A 26,184-nucleotide genomic window follows, 5' to 3' on the forward strand; every position below is an offset into this window, starting at 1 on the left:
ATAACTAGGGGTGGGTGGAATTTTCGTAGTTGCACCAAGCAAAGCTCAGCAAAATGGTAAGAAATCTCCATGAACAAGCAGAGTTCTGGGAACACGCGGAATTGCTTGTTCCGCCCATTCGCGATACTTTTTTCCTGTTTGCTAACACTGTTTGCGTGCTCTGGGAGAAATATCTCACGAACACGCATTTTGAAAGCGCGAACAAGCAACAAATTTTGCAAAGCCGCGGATCGCGGAATTTTTGGCAATTCCGCATTCTCTGCTGAACGCGAAATTACCCAAATTCTGCAAACAGAATGGAATTTTCCCGCCCAGGCCTATAAATAACCACAGTAAGGCATTGAAATAGGGTGTACCCAAAGTGCTATTTCAGTAGTGACTTTAAACTGTGCTTTCATTTTAGGTTGCTTGCAATGGTTTGCCCCAGAGTGGGCATGGGTTGTGTTATTTCATAAGGATCCTTACATTTGATATACCAAGAATGAATCAATGTTTTTCTAATATGGATGTATCTTTTATGAATGTGTTTTACCTTACTTGAGAAAACCTAGTCCTGAGCATTCATTTTGTTTTCCATCTGAAAAGAGCAACTTTTGAGTTATTGAATACGTGGCATTAAACTGCAGCTCTAGAAAGAATTAACTCCTTTATACATCTTAAAAGAACTGGTAACGTGATTTCATCTATTCCTTACAGGTCAGCCCTGCAAGAATGTATGAGGAACTCTCCACGCCCTGCTTGGCGCTGCTGCTCTCTGCCCTGCTGACCATCTACCTCTGGAAGTGGCTGAGAAGGAAGGATCTAAACGGCGGGACAGCCCCACCAGGCCCCTTCCCCTGGCCAGTGATTGGGAATGCAATCCAGTTAGGGAAAGCTCCACACGTTGCCTTTGTTGGTCTTGCTAAGAAGTATGGCAACGTATTCCAGATTAAGCTGGGCAGCCGCATGGTGGTTGTGCTGAATGGCGAGCATGCTATCCATGAGGCCTTAATCAAGAAAGGCAAGGATTTCGCTGGGCGGCCTGATTTTCTCTCGTTTCATGTTGTGTCCGGAGGCAGGAGCCTGGCTTTCGGGAACTACGGTGAGCGCTGGAAGGTGCACCGCCGGATGGCACAGTCCACCGTGCGGGTCTTCTCCACAATCAACCTGTGCACCAAGAAGGACTTCGAGCGGCACGTGCTGGCTGAGGTGCGTGAACTAATCAAGGTGTTTGCTGAGCGCAGTGTCAATGGTGCGCACTTTCACCCCGGGCGCAACGCAGTGGTTGCCGTAGCCAATGTGATGAGCGCTGTCTGCTTTGGCGCCCGCTATAGCCACAATGATACTGAATTCCGCGCGTTGCTTAGCAACAATGAACAGTTTGGCAAGACTGTGGGCGCCGGAAGCCTGGTTGACGTCATGCCTTGGTTGCGGCTTTTTCCCAATCCTGTGCGCACAGTCTACAGCAATTTCCTGACCGTCAATCACCGCTTCTACAGCTTTGTTTACCACAAGTTCATGCAGCACCAGAGCACAGTGTCCAAGGGGATCACACGTGACATGATGGACGCCTTCATCCATATTCTGGGAGGAGGACAAGATCAGACCAATGGTCTAAAGCTGCTGAATAGTGAATACATCCCATCCACCATCACTGATATCTTTGGGGCTAGTCAAGACACACTGTCTGTGGCGCTGCAATGGCTCATCCTCTTTCTCATCAGGTAAGGATTTACCTGCTTCATTATATTTTTAAAGTAACACTTTTATAGAGACACTTATGGTTATCTTGTTGTCATCTGAGACCTGCTCCTTACATTCAAGCAAAAAAAGGCTAAATGTATGGTTGTCATCTTTGACAAGGAGCATACTTGGTTGATCTGCATGGTTGATTACATAGCAGTCATGTGAAACCAATTTGAAGGATCATGTTGCAGCATAAGTCCTACTGACATGGCTAGGGCCCTTTGTGTTCATTTTCAAATGGTCTGTTGTTCTCCCATATGCTCTCCCAGCAGGACATGAATCAAATATTCATAACCATAGCAGTATTTTATGACTGTCTCTATACAAGGTCACCCGTGTCTGGTCACGTGTGCGGGTATATTAAGAGGCCCGGGGAGAGAGTAGGGCGATTATGGACACTGGTTCTATTTTTACCCACAAATCATTGTTTTGTCATGTGTTAATCTAATCAGTTCAAAAGTAGCAAAACAAGACTACATCACCCAGAATGCATTAGTTTATAACATGAGACTTCAGATCAAGAAACAGTGCATAAAGTGAACTGGGGGGATGGGGTCACCCTAAGCAAGAGTAACTAGTTCTTCCTAAAATTATCTTCCACTGCTTTTGCCAACTGCAAGTTGTTAACATGGCACTTTTTGCCAACTAACAACATAACTTACAGCCAACAGTGGTGGATGCCTCAGAACAGGGGTGAAGGGGCGGGGGATGAAAAAATAAATAAAATAAACTTAACTTCGCCGCTGCACACCTCTCCCCGTACTCCGCTGTACGCCTCTCCTCCGTCCTCACTCTGCTGCACGGCCGAAGCACCCAGGCTCCCGGACTCTCCCAGCCAATCACAACGCTTCATCAGGAGCGTCGTGATTGGTCTGAGCAGCTTTTTTAGCCACTCAGGCAGGGCCTGGGAGCCTGGGCATGTTCTCCACCGGGCTGTCCAACACAGCCAGGTGGATAACATGTTAGGTCGCATGACTGTTTGGCCGGCCAAACAGTGATGCGCACTTAGGGAGTGCAAACCACTCCTGCTCCCTCTGATGATGGCGAGCCCAGCCCGGCCCTAACATTGCTTTGAGTGGCACAGAAAAATAAAAGCATAATAATGTCTTGTTATTATCATTTTCTTTTTCTTTTTTTGCGATGCCCGAAGGGCAGTGAGACGTTGCTCCTCCGCCTTAGCAGAGGAACCGCCACTGACGGCCAAGTCCCCTCCCCACAAATAAATACTTCCAATTATTGATAACATTTAGAATGTGGCAGCTATTATAAGCGTGGAGAGTAGAGGAGACGAGACGAGTCTTGACTAGGGAGAGGGGTAAATGCTGAGGCGAAGGGGAGGTAGGAAAAGGGAGAAGAGAGTATTTGAATGTCTTCCTAAATCTCTGTTGGATAAAGCCTCTTGATTTAACTCTCAGTCCCAGTAGAGTCTTTTTCTGCTGTAATGTCTGAAACGTGGAGTATGCCTCTCAAATTTAAAAATGGTGGTAGCTGGAAGGTCCCAATACTGGTGTTTGCTACGGTCTAGGTGGATTGGTGGTGGCAAAAGAGGTCAACTTATATGAGAGCAGCAGAGTCAATGGGGCAAAGCATGGACTAATCAAGGAGCAGATGAATGCGATGGGGTGTAACTTCCCCAGAGATTTTCACTGTACCTATGATGTATGTAGTGCAATGCCCACCAAACCCTAAAAGGACCCCTACATGTGTCTGTTTTTTTAGCACAGGGGCACACCATTGCTATAGTGCAAAAACGGTGTTTTCACATCATCCACATTCTACATGAATATACATGCAGTAGTACAAGGAAGAGGATTCAAATTTATGACACATACATTTAAAAAAATAAAATGAAACATGCACTATAATCAAAATGTATTGTCTACACAGCACATTTTGTGTTTCAGTCCAGTAAATACATTAAAGTCAAAGTGCCAAGATTAGTAATGAAATCCCCAAAATAATCTGCTATGGATTGATGTCATGTAGAATTGTGGATGAATACCAATAACATGGTTGTTTTCCGAGGATTGTATTCAAGTGAGAGTAGAAGAGAAGCCTGAGTGGTCTATAATGTCACTTGGAAAACTTAGGTGGAAAACGCCGCACTATAGATTATTCCCACCTACAATGTTATGCTATGGTTGCCATCCTCAAGAGCACTATTCATAAGCTGAACCCATAGAGTAGCTGTGCAGACAGAGAGAAGACTTTCAGTGCCACAAAATGTGCACTTCTTCACTTCACTACCATCTTCTACTGGCACTTTCCCTGTCAACTGCATACTAGCCCCCTGAGTAATTCTCTACCCAGATATTATTACAAAAGAATTCTTGGATCACATCTCTCTCATGCATTTCCATCAGCAGTACTCTTACTTCCTCTCCCAACAACAGAAAAAGAGCCTGACAACATGCCAGCCTCCCCAACCCTTCTCACCGCCTTCCTTTAATTCCTAACCCAGTTGCCCAATCTGATACAGACTTCAACCTGTAGATTCCTTACCTTTCTAATTTACCCAGGCATCAAACGATATCTGGATTTTTTTTTCGTGAGCAGTACCCCAGCATCGGTGGTGGGAAGTACTGTTGTGGTACCTATATAGGTGACACAGAAGCATGCTGACATAAGTTATTTTCTTTCCATGCGAGCCAGCACTGATTCGGGAGAAGAGCTACCCCGCTATAATTTTTGACAGGTTTTTTGATGTTTTGTCAACAATTTTTTAGGTTTACCTCCTGTTGTGTCGAGGATGTCTTCCCGCAAGTCGGTTTTTGAGCCCTGCGGTGCCTGTCACCGACCGATGTCATGACGTACCCGCACCTCGTGTGTCTTCGGTGTCTGGAGTGCAACCACAACACTAAGTTGTGTTCCACTTGCTGGCCCATGGCCCTGAAGGCTTTCAGGGAGCGATCTCTGAAGCTGCTAGCAGCCCAGCATGCAACTCCACCGAAGGCAAGAGCCCAGTCGAGGAGAAGGTCCTGGAATTGTTTGCAGAGCCCAAAGTCCTCCCCATCCCATGTTTAGTGCTTAAGATACTCAGGTAGAAGACACAAAAGAACAGCAAGAAGTCATAGCACTCTACAACTTCTCCTCATCCATCGGCTGACAAGATGAGGGAGCCTCAGCGTTTTAGACCTTGTTACCCAGAACCTTCATCTGAGCCTACTGTGCACCTCCCCGAATTTCGGAAGGCAAGAGTAACCCCCACCCAACTGACAAAGTTCTATGAGGCCATATGCCTCATATTTCTACATCCCAACCCTATTGACACGCCTTTATGCCATGTGAAGTTGGAAGGGGTCCCATTTGGTTCCACATCAGCAGCTCCAGCTCCAGTGGGGTCCCAGGGATCTATTCCTGGACCAACACTAGACTTGCCATCTCGATCTTACCCATTCCCAATGCTTCTCGTGACGCCGGGTCCCCGGTGGCACCATCTCGATTGTCATCTGCTACTCCGACACAGAGCCAGTAGGGCACCGCCCAACACTCACTCCGATGCTGGTAGGAGCCTTGCCTCCTAGATAGGAGCCTGAGCCTTATTTTAATTGGCTAGGCCTTGGAGAAGAATGTGAGGGGTCGCTGGACCCTTTAGAATACCAGCCCTAAGAAGAAGAACCACAAAATGTGAACTGATGTAAGGACCTGGGTGAGGCAAGCGGCCTGGTTACATCTCCAGATGCTGGCCTGATTTCTCCCCTACCGTGGCTATCGGGGAGAAAGCTTCTTACTCAATGGTGGTGCGGAGGATGGCTAAGGTCCTTGACCTTCAGCTACCCACTGTAACAGTCAGGACTAATATCTTGACAGAGGTGCTGCAACCGCGACTCTCCACATCAGAACCCTTACTCCAATTAAATGACGCCCTCACTGATATCCTGTTGGGTACCTGCTCCAAGCCCAGCACGGGGGCTCCTGTTAATAGGACAATTGCCCGCCGCCATTGCACTGCACTTGCGGACCAAAACTTCCTCACGCAATACCCTACCCCTGCGAGCTTGGTGGTCCAAGCCTCCATCTCCCAAGGTGCTTTCCTTAACACTTCCCTAGATAGGGAATTCAAGAGGCTGGACTCATTTGGGAAGACAATATTGACATTCGCCAGCCTGGCATTGCTGTCAATTATCATTACATGCTTTTTGGGCCATTATTCTCACACTTTGTGGGATACAGTTGCACAAGTGCTGCCACAGGTCCCAGAGGAGTTGCGAGCTGTACTCTCCCAAGCTTTCAGCAATGGGAGAGACTCTGCTAAGTTCAGTATTCAATGCAGACTTGACTCAACCAACTCACTAGGCAGAGTGGTTTCCATGACAGCTGCCCTTAGGCATCACGCCTGGCTAAGGACAACTGGCTTTTCTGGGAATGTTCAAGCTTCCCTTATGGACATGCTCTTCTATGGCACCCGTCTCTTTGGAAAAGGGGGTGGTGATGAACAGTGAGTGGTCTGCTTAATTCAGACACTCTGTTCATCACCACCCCCTTTTCTGAATCGTTTTTGGCCACTATAGGTGTGGCAGGGTATACTCAGACATGAGTCCCTTGCTCACTGCTCCATCAGGATTCAAGCAAGCCGGGCTGACGACGGCTGAAATGCCAGAAACCGGTCCCCGGAAGCTTGTCTCCTTTCTGGTGAAGAATTGGCTTGGTAGTATGGTCTGCCCTGTTCCCATGATGCACTGGGCCAGGGACAGACTAATTTGCATATAGCCAGGTTCTGAGCTGGGGTTGGGCAGTGAGCTAAATAACGGTGATGGATCAAGCCCTGATCTTTGGACTGGGTAAGAGTGGTCTGCTTAATTCAGACACTCTGTTCATCACCACCCCCTTTTCTGAATCGTTTTTGGCCACTATAGGTGTGGCAGGGTATACTCAGACATGAGTCCCTTGCTCACTGCTCCATCAGGATTCAAGCAAGCCGGGCCGACGACGGCTGAAATGCCAGAAACCGGTCCCCGGAAGCTTGTCTCCTTTCTGGTGAAGAATTGGCTTGGTAGTTTGGTCTGCCCTGTTCCCATGATGCACTGGGCCAGGGACAGACTAATTTGCATATAGCCAGGTTCTGAGCTGGGGTGGGGCAGTGAGCTAAATAACGGTGATGGATCAAGCCCTGATCTTTGGACTGGGTAAGAGTGGTCTGCTTAATTCAGACACTCTGTTCATCACCACCCCCTTTTCTGAATCGTTTTTGGCCACTATAGGTGTGGCAGGGTATACTCAGACATGAGTCCCTTGCTCACTGCTCCATCAGGATTCAAGCAAGCCGGGCCGACGACGGCTGAAATGCCAGAAACCGGTCCCCGGAAGCTTGTCTCCTTTCTGGTGAAGAATTGGCTTGGTAGTTTGGTCTGCCCTGTTCCCATGATGCACTGGGCCAGGGACAGACTAATTTGCATATAGCCAGGTTCTGAGCTGGGGTGGGGCAGTGAGCTAAATAACGGTGATGGATCAAGCCCTGATCTTTGGACTGGGTAAGAGTGGTCTGCTTAATTCAGACACTCTGTTCATCACCACCCCCTTTTCCGAATCGTTTTTGGCCACTATAGGTGTGGCAGGGTATACTCAGACATGAGTCCCTTGCTCACTGCTCCATCAGGATTCAAGCAAGCCGGGCCGACGACGGCTGAAATGCCAGAAACCGGTCCCCGGAAGCTTGTCTCCTTTCTGGTGAAGAATTGGCTTGGTAGTTTGGTCTGCCCTGTTCCCATGATGCACTGGGCCAGGGACAGACTAATTTGCATATAGCCAGGTTCTGAGCTGGGGTGGGGCAGTGAGCTAAATAACGGTGATGGATCAAGCCCTGATCTTTGGACTGGGTAAGAGTGGTCTGCTTAATTCAGACACTCTGTTCATCACCACCCCCTTTTCTGAATCGTTTTTGGCCACTATAGGTGTGGCAGGGTATACTCAGACATGAGTCCCTTGCTCACTGCTCCATCAGGATTCAAGCAAGCCGGGCCGACGACGGCTGAAATGCCAGAAACCGGTCCCCGGAAGCTTGTCTCCTTTCTGGTGAAGAATTGGCTTGGTAGTTTGGTCTGCCCTGTTCCCATGATGCACTGGGCCTGGGACAGACTAATTTGCATATAGCCAGGTTCTGAGCTGGGATGGGGCAGTGAGCTAAATAACGGTGATGGATCAAGCCCTGATCTTTGGACTGGGTAAGAGTGGTCTGCTTAATTCAGACACTCTGTTCATCACCACCCCCTTTTCTGAATCGTTTTTGGCCACTATAGGTGTGGCAGGGTATACTCAGACATGAGTCCCTTGCTCACTGCTCCATCAGGATTCAAGCAAGCCGGGCCGACGACGGCTGAAATGCCAGAAACCGGTCCCCGGAAGCTTGTCTCCTTTCTGGTGAAGAATTGGCTTGGTAGTTTGGTCTGCCCTGTTCCCATGATGCACTGGGCCAGGGACAGACTAATTTGCATATAGCCAGGTTCTGAGCTGGGGTGGGGCAGTGAGCTAAATAACGGTGATGGATCAAGCCCTGATCTTTGGACTGGGTAAGAGTGGTCTGCTTAATTCAGACACTCTGTTCATCACCACCCCCTTTTCCGAATCGTTTTTGGCCACTATAGGTGTGGCAGGGTATACTCAGACATGAGTCCCTTGCTCACTGCTCCATCAGGATTCAAGCAAGCCGGGCCGACGACGGCTGAAATGCCAGAAACCGGTCCCCGGAAGCTTGTCTCCTTTCTGGTGAAGAATTGGCTTGGTAGTTTGGTCTGCCCTGTTCCCATGATGCACTGGGCCTGGGACAGACTAATTTGCATATAGCCAGGTTCTGAGCTGGGGTGGGGCAGTGAGCTAAATAACGGTGATGGATCAAGCCCTGATCTTTGGACTGGGTAAGAGTGGTCTGCTTAATTCAGACACTCTGTTCATCACCACCCCCTTTTCTGAATCGTTTTTGGCCACTATAGGTGTGGCAGGGTATACTCAGACATGAGTCCCTTGCTCACTGCTCCATCAGGATTCAAGCAAGCCGGGCCGACGACGGCTGAAATGCCAGAAACCGCTCCCCGGAAGCTTGTCTCCTTTCTGGTGAAGAATTGGCTTGGTAGTTTGGTCTGCCCTGTTCCCATGATGCACTGGGCCAGGGACAGACTAATTTGCATATAGCCAGGTTCTGAACTGGGGTGGGGCAGTGAGCTAAATAACGGTGATGGATCAAGCCCTGATCTTTGGACTGGGTAAGAGTGGTCTGCTTAATTCAGACACTCTGTTCATCACCACCCCCTTTTCTGACCCGTCTCTTTGGAGACAAGGCAGATTCATCAGTCAAGCACTTTAAGGATTCTCGTGCTACAGCCCGTTTCTTAGGACTCTCTCCTGTCCCATGTCCACCTCAATCTGCCTTCCATCCTTTCATGACTATGAAAGGGGCTTCCAGCCACATTCCTGCCCAGCCCCTACGCCGAGCAGGCTCCCTAGCGTCTCCGTGGCCAAGGGCATGGTATCCACAGATTTTGTCAGGCGGACAGCGGCCTGGTCAATCCGCTACCCCACTACTGTAACAACCTCCAAACCCTCCTAGTCTACCCCTTTACCTTCATGGGCACCCAGTTGACAGCAGAATTTGCCATCACCTGCCCCACTGGTAGTCCATAGCATCTGACGGGTGGGGTTTTGCAGATTGTCAGAAGGGGCTACTTCCTCCCCTTTGAGACCACCACTCCCCCATGCCACAATCTCACCAATTGGCTGAGGGAGTATCATCTGTCTGTTCTCCATGAGGAGGTCACAGCTCTCTTGGGTAAGGGAGTCATAGAGAAGGTTTCTGTGCCAGAAGTAGGCTGTGGTTGTTATTCCCACTGCTTTCTGGTTTCAAATAAGGACAAATGGATTCCTCCTATCCTTGATCTCCAAACTCTCAATCTCCTCCTCAAAACGGAGAAATTCAAAATGGTCACGTAGGCCCAGGTATTGTCTGACCTGGTTCCAGGAGACTGAATGATAGCATTGGACTTGCAGGATGGTTATTTTCACATTCCTGTCCTACCTGCCTTCCAATGCTATCTGCGGTTTACAGTAGGCCACTAGCACTTTCAGTTTACCATGCTTCATTTTGGCCTTACCGGTGCCCTTTGGGTGTTAACCAAGGTGATTGAGATAGCTCACCTGCAGAGGTCAGGGGTGCCCATCTTCCCCTTCCTCAACAACTGGCAGCTGAAAGCAGGCTCAACCCAGGCTGCAATCTCCCACCTCCAGACTATGACAAATCTTCTGCACTCACTGGGTTCACTTTCAACATGCCAAAGTCACATCTGTCTCCCGCCCAGAAGCTCCCTTTCATCAAAGCTGTTCTGGACACAGTGGAGTTTTGGGCTTATTCTCCTGAGCAGTGAGTCCAAGATATTCAAGCTATGATACCAATATTTCAGCCACTATCCTGGGTTTCAGTGAGGCTGACTCTGAGTCAAGGTGAGCGGCTGTCTGCTATCGGAAGGCCGCTCACATGGTACGTCCATCAGCACTCTTTATTCAAGTCCCCTATTTTACATAGGTTCCTCAAGGGTCTTACTAATCTCTTCCCTCCTTCATCATTCATTATGGTGTGGGACCTACATTTATGTTTTACTTTTTTGATGTGTGCTCTTTTTGAATCTCTACACAATTGTCCCCTCCAGCTCCTCACCTTGAAAACAGCCTGTCTTGTGGCAATTAGATCTGCCTGTAGAGTAAGTGGGCTGCAAGCCTTGTGATCTAAGTCACCTTATCTCTCAGCTTATCCTGACATAGTGGTTCTTCGAACAAATGCATCTTTTCTACCAAAATTGGTCGCCCCTTTTCATGTAGGCCAATATATGACCTTGCCTACCTTTGATGCTCATCCACATCTCTCTGAAGAAGAGGAACTACTCCACCGTTTGGGCCCAAAAAGAACATTGTCATTGTACCTTGACCGTACACGTGAGTTCCGGGTGAAGACCAACTGTTTGCAGGCATGCAGCATCCTGATGGTTTGTGGGCTATGTCCACGAGAGCTATAATGGCCACCACTGCGTTAGCATAATGAGTTCCTGTCCTTGATATCTGGCAGGCAGAAATGTGGGCTTCCCTGTACACTTCCACTAAACATTACTGCCTGGACAGTCAGGTCTGCAGGGATGGGCACTATTCCCGTCGTTCCTGCTGGAGTTTCTCATTTGAAATTAGTTCGCAGATCCTCCTCTAGGGGTGGTATTGCTTGGGTATCTATTCAAAAGGTAAGGAATCTGCGGCTAGAGGTCTCTATCAGATGAATAAGTTACTTACCTTCAGTAACGCTTTATCAGGTAGACTATGTCTAGCTGCAGATTTCTTACCCACCCATTCTCCCTGGTCTGCGAACAGATTTCGAGAAATAGGGATGACCCCTTTCAGGGCCCTAGTTGTGACATACCAGTGATCTGTGTACTTCATGGCTCTGCACTTCTGCCGCGGAACGTTGTGAAAAATAACTGACATCAGCACGCCTGGGTAGCGTCTATTTAGGAACTGCAAGGCCACTTCCGACTCGAACGATGCCGATGACAGACTTGGAGCCGATCAACACCACCTACCAGTGCTTTGGGTTACTGCTCACAAAAAATCTTCCAGATCAAGCCTGACACCTAGGAAATTCAAATGTAAGGAATCTGTGGTTAAATATAGTCTCTACCCGATAAGACGCTAAGAAAGGTAAGTAACTTGTTCTTCACAAAGACATTATGTGTATGGGAAGTAGTACTACAGGAGCACTTTTTTAATACTTTTATATGTTGTTTTGGACAATCCCTAAAATGTCCAACCCCCTATTAGTAAAAATGTAAAAAAGACAACAGTCCTTTCAATTTCTACAAATTGTATATGAATATTTCCATTTCATTCCCATTTTAGACTCTTTTAGGGGCAATTCACAAAGGCATGTTTAAAGGACATAAAAGAGCATTACAGGAGTACTGCTTTAAATATTCCAAAATACCTTTTTAAATACCCCCCTCAATGATTAATAAAAACAGCTAGCATGATGCATCATGATCCATCACCTTTGGTGAACAAGCCACTCTCTGTTCAAATACAGAAAAAGTACCTGGTATCCTGCAGTTGTAAACCACCACCTTCTGAGCTTTTGCTCCACCTGTCCAAGCAAATGCAATGCTGTGTGCTGTCAATGCGACAGTGGAATACATTTGCCAAGGTGACTGGCTCAGACCAAGCCAGTATCAGAAGAGATTGAAAGCCTCTGTCAGCCTTGGATATGCACAGATATGTATCTGGTAAAGTAAATAGAGGTTGGTGGTGCAAGACTACTGCCCATATTCCATCGTCTCACTCATGCTTCTGAAGACAAAAGGGGCAGCCAGGAAAGAGCGTATCATCATATGCCTTTCCACCAACTCTTGGATGCTCGGAGATCTAGTAATGGTGGCAGATTAGTGTCGGCCATACACACAGCTTCAATTTTGCTAGATCTTGCTAAAGACAGCTTAAGCACTTTGTAGCAAGAGACCTCATGTCATCAATACATCAAAAAAAAGTACACGAAAAGTGTAGGCTTTGGGTTAGTATCTTTGAACCATTAGGTTTCCTGTTTTTTTTATTTTAGGAGTTACTTTGACGGGCTTTCACTCAAGCCAATGGCGTTTTATGTATACATTCTGCCATTTAGTTTACATTGTGACTTTATTGTTGGACTTAAAATTAGTTCCTTACTCATCAGTTATGTTTTTTAAGACGCATCAAGCCAGGTGACTACCCCACAGCTGCTTTTGGGGAATCATATCCCATTGTCCACCATTGCCTTGACCATCATTATGGGAACCTGCGGGAATTTGTTTGCCATTTGGCAACAGAGCGGCATTTGAAGCATAATTCATGACGATTCTAATTTTGTAAAAACATATTTATGTTGGCGGACTCCTGTCTCTGGATCAATAGCGTAGCTAGGCATTTTACCGCCCGTGGCAGTCCCTGCCTTTGCCGACCCGTGGCCGCGCAGAAGGGGAAGGGGGTGGGGTGCTGGCGATGATTCCTGCTTTTACCGCTCCTGTGGCAAACTCATGTAAGGCGGGGGGCACCGCCCCCAAAACTGTCGTGCAGGGCGGACCGCCCCCCGCCCCTCCCCTTGCTATGCTACTGCTCTGGACCGCTGAAAAAATAAACATTTACCATGCTGAACAGCTCCTTCCATCCTGTCATTGGGCTGCTGCTGTGTCCAGCGCACCCAGTGGCTTCCTGCCAGCTGCCGCAGAGCCACTTCTGGACGTCTGCATGCCCAGCAGCTTCCTTTCATCTGATGCTGACCCGCGGCGTGCATTGGCAAAACCAGTAGGCCTGGCTTATAACTGAAAATCTACTGCTTTCCAATACTTGTGTGTTTTCACTGCTCTGACATAAGAGCAGTGAGTAACCGGATTTGAAAATTTATATTATACCCCGGGGTGTCCAATGGAAGCCACAAACATGGTTGTGCTTCACGTTCTACGGCTAAAGTGGTGAAAACCTAATTAATGTGCATGTGTAAGAAAGCAACGTTTAATTTTATATTACAATCAAACATTTCTGGCAGCTTGTCTGCCTGGGCTTGGCACAGCCTGCAGCCACTGGGCACCGTTTCTGAAGTCAGGGATTCAGTCTCGCACTCAAGTCCGCTAACTCGTTTATGCATGTGGACGGCAAAATACGGCTTGCAAGTGTGCCTCTCAGAAGGGTCGCAGCTACCATTGATGCATCAGGTGCAGTGGAACCAGGACCCGGAGCCCTGAGAACCCCATGAACCCTGATAAATGCTATTTTTGCTGCCTTAACAGCAGTCCAAAATACAATTTTCCTTGCTTCGATACTGACTCCCAGTACACAGGGTTGTTTTAAGGCTACCATCATGCATACAGAAAAAACAACATGATTACTCATGTTGACCCATCTCCTCTTAGAGTTTCAGTGAGATACACTCAAGGATTGGGTTCAGTGCATAAACATATTAGACTGTGCACTCTGGCATATTTATTAAAAAAAATCACACTCTGCTTGATAGCAAAAGAGCAGGAATGCACCGTATTTAACAAAGGTGTCTGTGTTGCATGCAGGATTGTTTTTGTGCAAGAAGCAGCACCTTCCTGCACAAAAAAACCCTGGGAGGCATATTCCTCTTTCTATGTGTGCTGCAGAATGCAGCACACAGGGAAAGATGATGTAACGAGGAGAAAAAAAGATATTTATCCTCGTTACGCCTCCTTTGGGAAGGTGTATGTTCATTGACACATTGCCAATTCTACCACTTTTGGCAAATCTGGGAATGCGTCAAAAACCATGGGTGTGGCGTGAACACACCAATGCAACGCCCATGGAACGCCTTCCCAGGGCAGAGTAACTCCAGATTTATGAAGCCACTCAGGGCTACAGATTAGAGAAAAGAGAGTATAGCAAACCAGTAATATTTAAACTACCTTTGTAGTACACATAATATTGTGCGACTTTAAATAATTGTTGACTGAGACATTGATATATCAAAAATAGGAAACCATTTTATTTGATTTTATATTTTCTTATGCATTGATAGTGCTTTTTTTTGGTCTGTTATTATTATATAGATTCACCGTAGTAAAACAAAGAGATATTATTCACATTGACATACATTCTTGTGTGAACAAACAAAAAACCAAATTTAAATACAAAAAAGGTGCTGTACGATATCTTCGGTTGATGGAAATAAGGAGGAAGGCAATGCGGTGGAGTGGAACTACGCACGTTTCGGCCTATAGGCCTTCATCAGGAAACCGTCATTCGTACTTTACAGACATGGTGAAAAACAACATACACCTAAACCAAAAAGATACACAAAATATATATAAATATATATATAAATATATAACACACACATTTGTTTAATACACATTTCTATATATTCTCTGTCAACATAGCGCACTAAATGGTCAATAAAAAGACTTTGATTTGATAAATAGAGATTATACCTATTGTGTGATACATGTCTTAGCAATGTCCTCGTACCATCAACTAAGCTTATATTTACATAAATCTTGACATTTTACCAACTTTTCTTTATGTGTATGAGGCGTTCATTATCTATCTACATACATGTCACATATAAGTAAAAAACTCTACTGGGTTTTTATTTTAGTAGTTATACTGCACAGGCATTATAGTTTATATAACTTTCAGTTAACACTAGATTCATTATCAGGTTTATATTAAATTCATTGCACATAGTCGTTAAGGATAGAAACACAAAAGGAAGGAAAGAATTATAGACAAAAGTTGCCACGAAATTTCTATACCAAAAATGCCATTTAACTTCAAACGTTTTTTACTCACATCCGTGGTATTGGATGATAATATCACTCTTTTGTTCCTCAAAGGGTAGTTAGGATTGATGACAAGGTGGCCCTGCGTGGCTTCCTATATCACATATTGGACTTGCATCACACTGCCATTGCTTAGTGCAAGAATGACGCAACTCAACTTATAAATATGGCCCCGAGTGTGCAATATTGAAAGTTGAAGCAACACATACTGCACTGGTGATGAATGTACTACTGATAACATTAGCAACATGTACCTGCCTCCCAAAGAAAATCAGTGACCCTGGACTGTAGTAGGTGCCAACATAAGCATTTTGCAAATTTCAGCAGCATGCCTAGGCAGTTATATGTATTTATTTTTACCCGCCATGCAGAGGGATTTTCAAATCCTACTGTATTGATCCGATTTATAGTACTGTAAACGCACATTTTGTCACTAAACTAAAAAATCATGGTCACTCAAACTTCATTGAAAAGTAGTCTTTAAGTCCTACACTTTTTCCCATAGGTGCAATGTAGTGAATGAAACAAAGATGAAGTCCAACGTAGGTTCTTGTAGAATAGGTATTTATTTAGTAAGATGGTACAAGGTGGTAGTAGATGGTAATAAGATGTTAAGAAGGAATAAAAACCCCACCAGGAGCTGTCTCCTTACAGCTCAGCCCCAAGCTCCCAACTGAATTCACAGAGCTGGGAACTCAACATTCTAATGTGTCATCATGAATATTACATTCCACATGGTGACATCAGAGGAAGAACAAAACAGGATGAGTAGCAATCACTACATGCAACTTTTGCGCTTACAAAGTTCCCCTTTGTGATTTAATTAGCCCCAAACTCTACCTGCCCATTCCCTTGGGGCACAGATGCAAAGACCACGCAGCAAAGCACCAATATTGATATATAATACATGGAATTCTGCAATCCCTGCATAAAAACCCTTCTAAAATTTCTTTATAATCATCGACTTGTGATGTACCAAGTCACCAATTACAAAGAAAATACATTAGAACGCAACTGTAATAACTTATTGTAGTTGAGTTCTGAGGTTACAATGTATGAGGCCAACGTTGGCAGCAGGAATAAAGGCAGGTCATGCCACGGAGCACAATTAAATCAGCTGGTTAAAAAATTAAACAAAACATTGCTTTTATTTCTTCTGCTCAACAGAAAGAAAGTATTTATAGCAAAATTTATATATTTTGCACTTCTTAGGTAATCATAGAAAAGTTAGATTTTGCATGTTTCTACACATTCCGAGGTATTGCAACTTTTGGCTTTTTAAAAAAAACGGACTTGTTTTTAACTGATTCGGATATCTTTTTGCAACAAATATCTAACAGATTTTTGGCGTGGTTAATTTTGCACCAGAGATTCTATTTTTATCGTTTCTATTTGCACAAATGCTAACTCTTTCATATGGAAGAGCTACAGATCAAGGATTTAATTGGTTTGTGGGAAAGGTGATGGTGTGTCCTTGACGTATATGAGATGAAGTGCCCCCTACTGTACATGATAAGGATCTTGGAAGTGACCTCAGAGTTCCAGAATCTTGTAAAGGAACTCGGCCTTCGGCTTCTTTCCACTATATGGCTATGGAAATCCACTGGGTCTCGCATAGCTGCCAAGTTACCCAGGACCACACGTGATGTACTGCTCCATTCCAGGTTTCTTCTTTGAATTCTGGGACTTGCAGTCTTGTTTAATTAATTATAAATCAGAACTACAAGTCCCACAATTCAAAGGGAAAATCTGGACCTAGTGCAGCACATCACGCATGGACCCGGAAGCTTGGCAGCTATGCTTAGTACTGAGCCAATATTAACGTGATTGCGCCCTTCCACTCAGATCAGCCGACATATACAAAAGTTGTGCAAACAAAATGCTCAGGTGTCCCATGCTCATGTCTGAATAGCTCACCCAATCCAGGTTTCTTTTTGTTCCATTATGAGACTCGTAGAACTGATTTCTTTAAGAGCTCAACAGGACAACAAATCCCAGAATGCAAAAAAAACAAAAACGGACTGTATGACCTAGAAATATCAGAGCTCTGAACAAGTGCTGCCCAGCTTTAAAACACTTTTGGTATTGCTTGTGGATTTCCTTATACTCTTAGCAGCTGCTTAAGTGACCCACTTTTCTGCATTAACAACACCGCAGGAAACGATTCCCCCTTCACAGGCACATTTACAACGTTGAGAGCGCGATTAGAGCCCAGAACACCCACAAACCCTCTTTGTGGCCGCTGTAGGCCAGAGAATAACAAGGCCTGTGTATGACGGTAGTTTAGAATTAACTTGTGCCATGACCCTGGGAACGCTGCCACAGACAATCATGACTAATCTAAAGAGCAATAAAAAAAGAACAACCGGGATTCTTTAGGAAATGCAATAAATTAACAGAATAACAAGTGCTGTAAAGAAAAGAGCTGCAGAAAAAATACATGTTTTGAAGGAATCACATCCGCTAACTCGAGATCAAGGGAATCTCGAGGGCGGGAAGTGGGACACGTGTTCAAGAATGCTGAAATGGAGTCCGTGCAGCACACTGCAAACCTGTTACATATTTCTCCGCTAACGTGACTGCTTCATGCAGTTGCGTGACAGAGAAGAACAACTTAAAACATGCTCGGAATGGGCGTACCGGGTGAGCGGCCTTCCGATAGCAGACAGCCGCTCACCTTGACTCAAGTCTGTGCTTCTGCACAAATGTTCTGTTGATTCAGGAGTGGCAGCGCCTTTTCAACCCCGAGAGCTCAATAACATGCACATGCCTTGCACGACAGTTTCCTTTTCATCCTTTGTTTGCATTTGCCTGGACGGATATGGCTTATCTTTGCATGTTAATCATTTTTACTCGTATTGATTTTCAGCATGCGTTGATCTGCATTGGTGCTTTGTGTCTGCCCCAGTGCACCCCTGTGGTGCGGTGTCCTCTTCTGCACAGGGGTCTCGAGTCCAAAGAGGTGTAGGAGTTACAGAGACGTTTTAAGGCTAGGGCAAAGTGGGCTTTGGCCCAGGAGCCCATCCTTTCAGGGGGCCCAGAAACAGCCAGCTCTGCAGAAAGTCTTGCTCTAAAGGCCTTGAATAATTCTTCCACACATTGTTTTTAATTCCGGTTTCCTTTAATTTATTTTTAACGTGGGTGATGTGTGAGAGTTTATTACAGACATTTTGCAGGGAAATGCTGGGTTTATGTCTCATGCAACCTCCATAATAAAAGTTTATTTCGGATCAAAACAGGACCTCACATATGAGAAATGGGAGGGTGTCACAGAAATTATTTGCAGTAATATTAGTGACCTGCTGCTGTGTTACAATATTGAAGACACACATCACTATCCCTGAATATCAGATGTAAACACATTTAAGAATTTGGACCAGAGTGCCTGTGCACAGTCAGTTATCTGGCCAAAGAGGGCATGAAAGAGCTGAAATTGCATCATTAATTCAAAACTGTTCTGAACAGGGGCCCCCAAAATCCGTTTGGTCTAGGGCCCCCAAAATCCTTAAAATGTCCCTGAGGAGTTAAGGGCAGAAAGTCCACCTATAGGATGAGGGGAGTGGTAGGCAAAAGGATTGCGTTGCTTGGTCTCTGAGTATACATAGAAATAACCTTTATCTGGGTGTGCCTGTGTGTGGTTTTTATGACTTGTGAGATTATGGTGTGAAACAACTGCTCACGTGTGTTGGGGTTATTCTGCCTGATGGAGATGATTGGCAAGAACCTCACCCCTATTTTGCTCGGTCAATTTGTGTCAATACCGTAAACCTTGTGTGTCTGCATTATTCCAACTTATTCTGGGGTTCTGGTGTAGAACAAGTGCTCACCCATATTTTGGCTATTCTGCCTGATGGAGATGAGTGACATGAGTCTTACCTCAATTCTTGCTCGGTCACTGTGCATGCATAGTTATATATCCATTGTCTAGGTTTTTGTCCGGGCAACATTTTGATGTCTACTGTGCATCATGTGCAAACTCATGACAAGAGTTACTCTGTCCAATGGGGATAGATGGCATGAGACGTACCCCTTTTTTTTGCTCAGTCACTTTGTGTGCTTAGCATAACATAACATAGCATGTGTATTTGTAATGCGCACGTTCACCCAGAAGGGTAACTTGGCGCTGAATAACTGATGTTTATTGTTGCCCGACTCAATGGTACTCATTTTATCGATCTTAGAAGGATGAAAGGCTGAGTGGGCCACCAGGATGTGAAACTGTGACCATGAGGTCGAACAAAGGCCCCTACACTGGAGGCATTAGTCCACTAAATCACTAGACGTGGGCCACTACTCAGGTGTTTCTGTGCTTGACTCTAACGAGTTCTGGGATTATGGCTTGCAGCAAGTGCTCACCAGTGCCTGGGCTACGCTAGTCTGTGACGGTGGCTGCCAGGAGGCTCGTCCCAGTCCTTGCTCTGTCAGTGTTTATGTATGGCTATAATGATAAACAGAAAAGTCAGGACAGGAGAAGGCTGCCGGGACTGGAGGGTGGAGAGGGCCCTTCAGCTACGCAGGGGGTGGGGGGCATACGCCCTCCCAGGGTAAACCAGGATAACCAGAAAAGTATCTCACCAATGTTAGGAAAGGTATTTTGATATACCGGACACAGTGGCTAGTATTGCCACTGGAACTATTGACTGCCACTATTAGACAGAACCAAACCATCCATGCAGTTGTCACACCAGTAGATGAGCAACAGGTGAAGTTATACACAGATGACACATTGGTTACACTAGCTGACCCTAACTTGTCCATTCCTGCTCTTATGTCTCAGATAGCTGTCTTTTCTACATTCTCAAGCTATAGGATTAATTGATCCAAGCGTGAGGCATTGACGATGACCAACAAAAACTCTAGGATGATCATTTCTGTGCAAAGTGTACCTTTTTGGTGGTTGCCAAGTCATTTGACATTTCGGGGTGAATATCAATAGGAGCTTGGAGAACATACATGGTAAGAGAAAACTTAACTCCATTAGAAAGCAACGTTTGTCATTCTGCATTGGTCCAAATTACAAATATTATTCAAGGGAATATTAAAATAATCAAAATAGTGACAGTCACATGATTTAATTATGTGTATAGTATGATTCTCTTGAAAATCCTGACTCATTTCCTCTGCATGATTGAATGTAAAATGAAGTCAATTGAGGGGTACCGGAAACTGAGGTTGAAGGCCTCAAAACCAGACACTGCTACAAGAGAAGGGGGCCTAAGAATTGCACACATGCAATACTATTGGCATGGTTACCAAATGGCACATACAACATACATGCTGCCAGCTTGTTCTGAGACCACCACAATCAGTTAAACAGTAAAGAGATTTGTTAAATGTTGATGGAGAGTTGGGTTTATACCACACAGGAAATTCAAGACTAAATAACTGGATAACCCATTTCAGACTGTCTCTGCCTAGTTACGGTACAACAACCATACGAAACACGGAATAAGTAGAGGTTTCCTTCTCAATGCATATCTGGTAAAACTATCTATACCTATTAGAAAGAGACAATGAGCCCGGCTGGAAAATGTGGATGGAAAAATGAATTCTCTCAATTTACTTTTTGGTAGCACCGTTAAAATAATATTTTGATGATTTTCAACAGGAATGTCACCTTCCTGTCACATAGTACTGGAAATATCAGTAGCTGCTCGATTGTTTCCAACACCTCCTTCAGATCGGTGCTGTTGAACTACCCGACTTGCCTATTTTACACTGCTTGCAGCTATGGAGTCCATTAAAGGGTACTTTTTCGGGCCTCTACAGCACCATTGTTGGTTTTGCCTTCATGAAACTGACTGCTTACAATCTTAGAGAGAGGTAGCAAAATAGATTGTAGCTACAATTTTAAGAGGAAGACTGGGATGTCCTTCTCATGCATCATGACCTGGTGCTTATGGAATCCCATCTCAAATTCAGTTTCTTCAAGACTGTATATTTAAGGTATTGTTACCCACCATAACTTCTGCCAACAAATCTATGCCATTACTCCACTGCTGGAAATGTAATCAAGACGACTTTATACATAGTGCATATTCTGAGGGAGTGGTCTATACTGTCACATTAATAGACTAATATCTAGGATGGGATATTTTCCCATCTATTGGTTGATGAACCATTACTCGAGTATATAGCAATACTCATGACACCGCTAACACACTCAGCATTTCACACCACAATAGGAGACGGATCTCCACATCATCAGCAATGGCCAGACTCAATATTTTGCATCTTAACCGCATGCGTGCGGCATGATTTCCGCCCGTACGCTGGATTTTGCGGATTCGCATGTTACGTGATGAGCTGGGCTCGTCATGAGCGTGCCAGGAGGCTACCTCATGACGAGCCCAGCTCGTCATGAGCGTCGAAGGGGTTAAGAAAATGAATAACATACCATAATAGGAAGACAGGCCTAAAGACATGTTTGGCATAGCTTGACATGAAAAAGTCATTTACAAATTGAATGATCATATACCCAGATAGTTGGGATTAAATCCTATTTCTTGACAATACATCTTACCATTCAAAAGACTTACTCAAGAGACATTGGCAGTTTGGGGGCTGTGGTGCATTCAATTATTTTTTTCCTTACTTCTTGGACCCCTCTCCATTCTCGCCTATGCTCACCCAAACTTCTTGAATTCAGGGATCATATTTATAGTATGCGCACAAGGAAACACTCGCTCTCTCACCCTTCTTACACTTCCCAGCTTCGCTGGGGCCAAGAATATCCAGAATCGGTTGTGTTGTCAAGGCGTAGACTTTTATTCACATTAATCATATAAATCCACACAACCACTACGGGAGAAAACGAGTAAAGCATTATTTGGATAAATATCAATTTGCAGCAACATACTTTGCAATCTCCACATGTCAAATGCAGTAAGGAAATTAGACACATCATTGTAATTGATTTCAGCTTTAGCCATGCACATGTACTTAAATTTGTTGGCCGACTCGGCCGATCCACTCAGCTGCGCACCTCGTGCCGGCAGGCCCCAACGTGCTACAGCCAACATTGCATTACTTGAATATAGGGCACCGCATAGCTCTCCGCCCCACCGAGGTACCTGACCACAGGCCTCCTCCCAAATAGTCCACACAGTCCATATGTTGTGGGATAAGGCAGTAGCAGGACCACCGGCAGGTCAGTCCTAACCCTGCACCTATCCTTGGCAGTAGAGTCCAGGACCACCAGCAGGTCAGTCCCCTCCCCGCTTATCCAATGTACAGTTCCATTGTACCCCCTCTTGGGGTCCCTCCAGTCGCTGAGCCTCCATTGCTGCGCATGCCCCCTTTGTGTTAACTGTCAGCACTCCTGCTGGGTGGGAGGGTGGCTTTAAAAGTTCTTGCGGCTTCCCCGGGGTCCCAGGAGACAAAGAGGAGGAGACCCCAGGGGAGCCACCTTATATAACCGATACTCTTAGGTTTCGGTTTCCAGACGTGGCTCCTACGTCATCCTCAGAAAAAGGTCGGTGGTCGCAACCAGCCCTTCAACTAAGCTTGGTTTCCTGGCGCGACTAAGGGCGCCACTCCTCTAGGTGAGGGGAGCGCCTGATCAAGACCGACAGCTGTACATATGGACTACATGAGTCCTAGTACCAGAGAAAGACCATTATCCTTTGACAGTATCCTCCCAACCCTCATGTGTGGACCACACATGCAACTAGCGCTCTGCCGAAATTAGGACCATTAAGGCAACTTGCTAGGTATGAGAACTTGCAATGAGATGTGAAATACTGATGCATACTCTAAACCGTGGCATAGATTCTAGCTATGATCAATATTTATCCATACCATTGTTCACATGATAAGAAACGCCGCATAACCTGTTGGGGGCCATATTGAAGAGGTTATATCCTTGTTTTTAATCATCATTTTATGAGTTTGTCATCTCACTATTTGGTTACTGTGTTTTCCTTTACCAGTAGTTTTCCTGTTCCCAAGGGAGCCTGGGACAGAGATTCAGGGGTTGCTGGACCCCGGTTATATTTTAATTTGCCCATCCGTGTTTTACTATCGACTCATCGCGGTGAGCACGAACAAGCCAGACCTCCTGCCCCGCCCTCTGGATAATGGTGGGCTATTTACTGAGGCACATAACGTGTCCGCTGTGTTACTGCAGGTGCGCCACTGGTGCCCCAAAAGCGAGCCCATTTATGCACGGATCGCACACAGCACCAGCCATGCTGTCAGCCGTAGTCTCTGAGCCCAATACTAAGTTGTTCATGTAACATAACATAACATAACGTACATTTGTAAAGAACACGTAACACCCGAAGGTGCTGAATAACAGATGTATATTGTTACCCAACTCAATGGCACTCATTTTATCGACCTCAGATGGATGAAAGGCTGAGTGGACCCGCCGGGATTAGAACCTGTGACCAGAAGGTCGAACACAGGCACCTACAGTGGATGCATTAGTCCACTGCACCACCAGACCCGGCTTGTTGGCAGTAAGCCATACAGTTAAGAATCCTGGCTGTGACCGGAATGATCTTTCAGGCCTTTCTAGAAGGACTGATGCTATCTGCTCTCTTTGTGGGTTTCGTCTTAGCGCATTAGGTACTCATACAAAGCCCATACCTTCAACCCACAATTTGCCCTCACTTGACCTCTTGTCACAACCTAGCACGAGGCTACCTTGTGCTAGGTCATTAATAAAGCACTGCCTCAAATTTAATTTGTTTGTAGATACCTATAAGCCTCTGCTTATTTCCATCATGGAAACTTGGGCAGGCACCTCATCAAGCCCAGAAATTCTTACAGCCATTCCACATGGTTTATCTATTCTCAGAGTGGACCGTTTTGGTTAATGGGGTGGCGGTATAGCAATAGTATACTGATCTGACTCCTATCTGTCAAGCAGGGTCTTTTCATGAAGAAAGAACCAAAACTCATACCTTCACAGGGATTCTTTTTTACAGAGGGACTTAAATGTCTATCTGACAGTGCTAGCTGATCCAGATACCACATCTCTTCTTTCCACTATGTCAGCTTTCGGCTTATTTCAACTGGCAAATGGCCTCACTCATGTGGCTGGCCACTTGATGGGATTTTTTCAAACAATACAGCTATAGTGAATACAAAAACTGTTCCTTTACCTTGGTATGACTATAGGGCGGTTCTCTTTGAGATCCAATATGTACATATTGGTTGCGGCCTTCCTGCCTGTTCAGTCTGGACAGTATTTTGAGCATGGCATAAACTTCATGCAGAAGAGTTTACTTCACGGCTAAATAGCTCCCGTCCTATCCTTTCGGATGACTCAGAGACAGCAGTCCCACAATATTCCCAGTGGCTTGATGGTGTATCTCAGGCACTGGAGCCAGTTAAAATATGTAATTAACCTGTCCACAGTGGAGGACAAAGCCCTTCCCGGGCTTCAGGCAGAATAGCATGCAGATAGGTGGGAAAAATAGGCAGTCAGGAGGTGTACGTCCTCAAAAGGCTAGCCACGCCTTTAGGGTGGGCTAGGAAGTCTGTACAGCCAAGAATGGGGTTTGCCATTTTGAAAAACCTTGAAAGTAGAGAGTTCTGGGTAGAAAGGTGATGTACAGCCACAGGATGTTGTGCTCTCAGGGGCAGATTAGTTTCAGGGACAGCATGCCCATTGCCAACTGTCCCTCAAAACCCCTAACACTCCTAAATCTATGATTTAATGGGCAACACTGCCACCAGAACTTCCGCTCTGCACAAGATTAAAAAGAAGGACGCCAAGAAGCAAGTGATCAGTGACAACAGGATTTGAACTTTGCCACAAAGCTCAAGAAGGGATACTTAGGTCCTAGTGGCACCATATACTGGAGCTGCGTGAACCGTGGCCGGAACTCAACTCTCCCTACAGGAGGGACTCCTGTGGATGCTCAAAATCATATCAGACTGCCCTGGGCTGGAGGAACCGGTACCATGTAAACTGCAGGTAAATTGAATTGCTGATCTAGAAAATTGCCATCACTTGGGTACGCAGAGAGATAGCCTGAAGAAAAGTGGTGAAGTGCATACTATGAGTTGTAGTTGGGCTCACATCAAGTTTCGAGCTGCTATCAAACTCTCTTGGACCTCCAGCCACCGAAGCAACTTTGGATTACCTGTACCTCAACCAAGGCTTGCCGGTCACTAGTCCAGTACCCAACTCCTTACGTGAAACCTACAGCAAGAGGGCACTTCACAGCACCTGTGACTGATGTTAGCAACAACCTCACTCCCTCCCGTGTTTCTGCATCCTCAAACTGGTGAGATTGACATTGTGGTAAAAGTATCTTTGGCACAACCCATCCCCGTTGATTCACAGCTGAAGCTACCTTTGCACTTGGAGTCACCGAGCAAGGTGGAAGAAATCCACCTGTTGAGCCTGGGTTCCAGGACCCCAAAGACCACTACTCTGCGAGGGTAGACCGTAATTAAACCCCAAAGTGACCGATTGTCAAGTGCTGCATTTTTGACAGCTCCCGTTCAAAGTGATTGGTAGCTTAAGCTACCTCTGCACCCGGACTCACTGAGCAAGGTAAAAGTGAACTGTCTGTTGTACGCTGGTCCTGGAACTCTGGCACTCCAAAGACCTCGACCCTGTGCAGGTGAGAAGTAATTCAACAGAGAAGTGACCGTTTGTCACAAGAGTGCTTTTTCCATTGACCGCACTGTTAAAAGCCCCGATTTAAAGCCCAATGACAGTTCAGAAGTTACCTTTACACCCGGAGTTTCCGAACAAAGTACAAGTAATCTGACAATGGGAACCTGGGCCTGGGCCCCCAAAGACCTCTACCTTGAGAGGGTAGAAAGTAACTCGACCGCTAGGTGACCATTTGCCACTAGCAGCATTTTCCATTGACCACAATGTTAAATGTCTCAAGTATTTAATGCATTTATTTTCTGATGCTTTAAAACTTTCTACCTCCGGTTATATATGTATGATAAAAAAAATAGTTTTGGTGTCTAAATTTATATAAATATAAGCTCTATTTATATAAATTAGTGTGGGATTGCATTCGAGTTGTCTCAATTACTTAAACACAAAAAATCTAAATCCTATAATAGGGATACACTGGGTAGTATGCCATGCGCATGCACCTAATATACATACGGTTACTAATGAATCGCCCTGTGTATGGTGCACGCTTTTTTAATGCATCATGGTCTATGCCAGGGATTGAGGGGCCTGTAG

The 26,184-nt window shown here is 45.5% G+C and overlaps 1 protein-coding gene and 1 long non-coding RNA gene across 3 annotated transcripts in view; one reads left to right on the forward strand and one right to left on the reverse strand.

Annotated features, from left to right (window-relative positions):
- CYP1B1 (cytochrome P450 family 1 subfamily B member 1) overlaps positions 1–26,184 on the forward strand; it is a 57,937-nt gene that overhangs the window by 19,982 nt on the left and 11,771 nt on the right. The window contains exon 2 of the mRNA XM_078648589.1: positions 697–1,703. Coding sequence (XP_078504715.1) covers positions 712–1,703 — 992 coding nt within the window. The 5' untranslated portion in view covers positions 697–711. The remainder of the gene's footprint in view (positions 1–696; positions 1,704–26,184) is intronic.
- Positions 14,206–26,184, reverse strand: part of LOC144763211 (uncharacterized) — a 168,665-nt gene continuing 156,686 nt past the window's right edge. For both annotated transcript variants that reach the window (XR_013596189.1, XR_013596190.1), the window contains one exon: positions 14,206–14,511. This is a non-coding gene — a long non-coding RNA (uncharacterized LOC144763211). The remainder of the gene's footprint in view (positions 14,512–26,184) is intronic.

This window comes from Lissotriton helveticus, chromosome 6 (assembly GCF_964261635.1).
Source record: "Lissotriton helveticus chromosome 6, aLisHel1.1, whole genome shotgun sequence".
NCBI classification, from domain to species: Eukaryota; Metazoa; Chordata; class Amphibia; order Caudata; family Salamandridae; genus Lissotriton; species Lissotriton helveticus.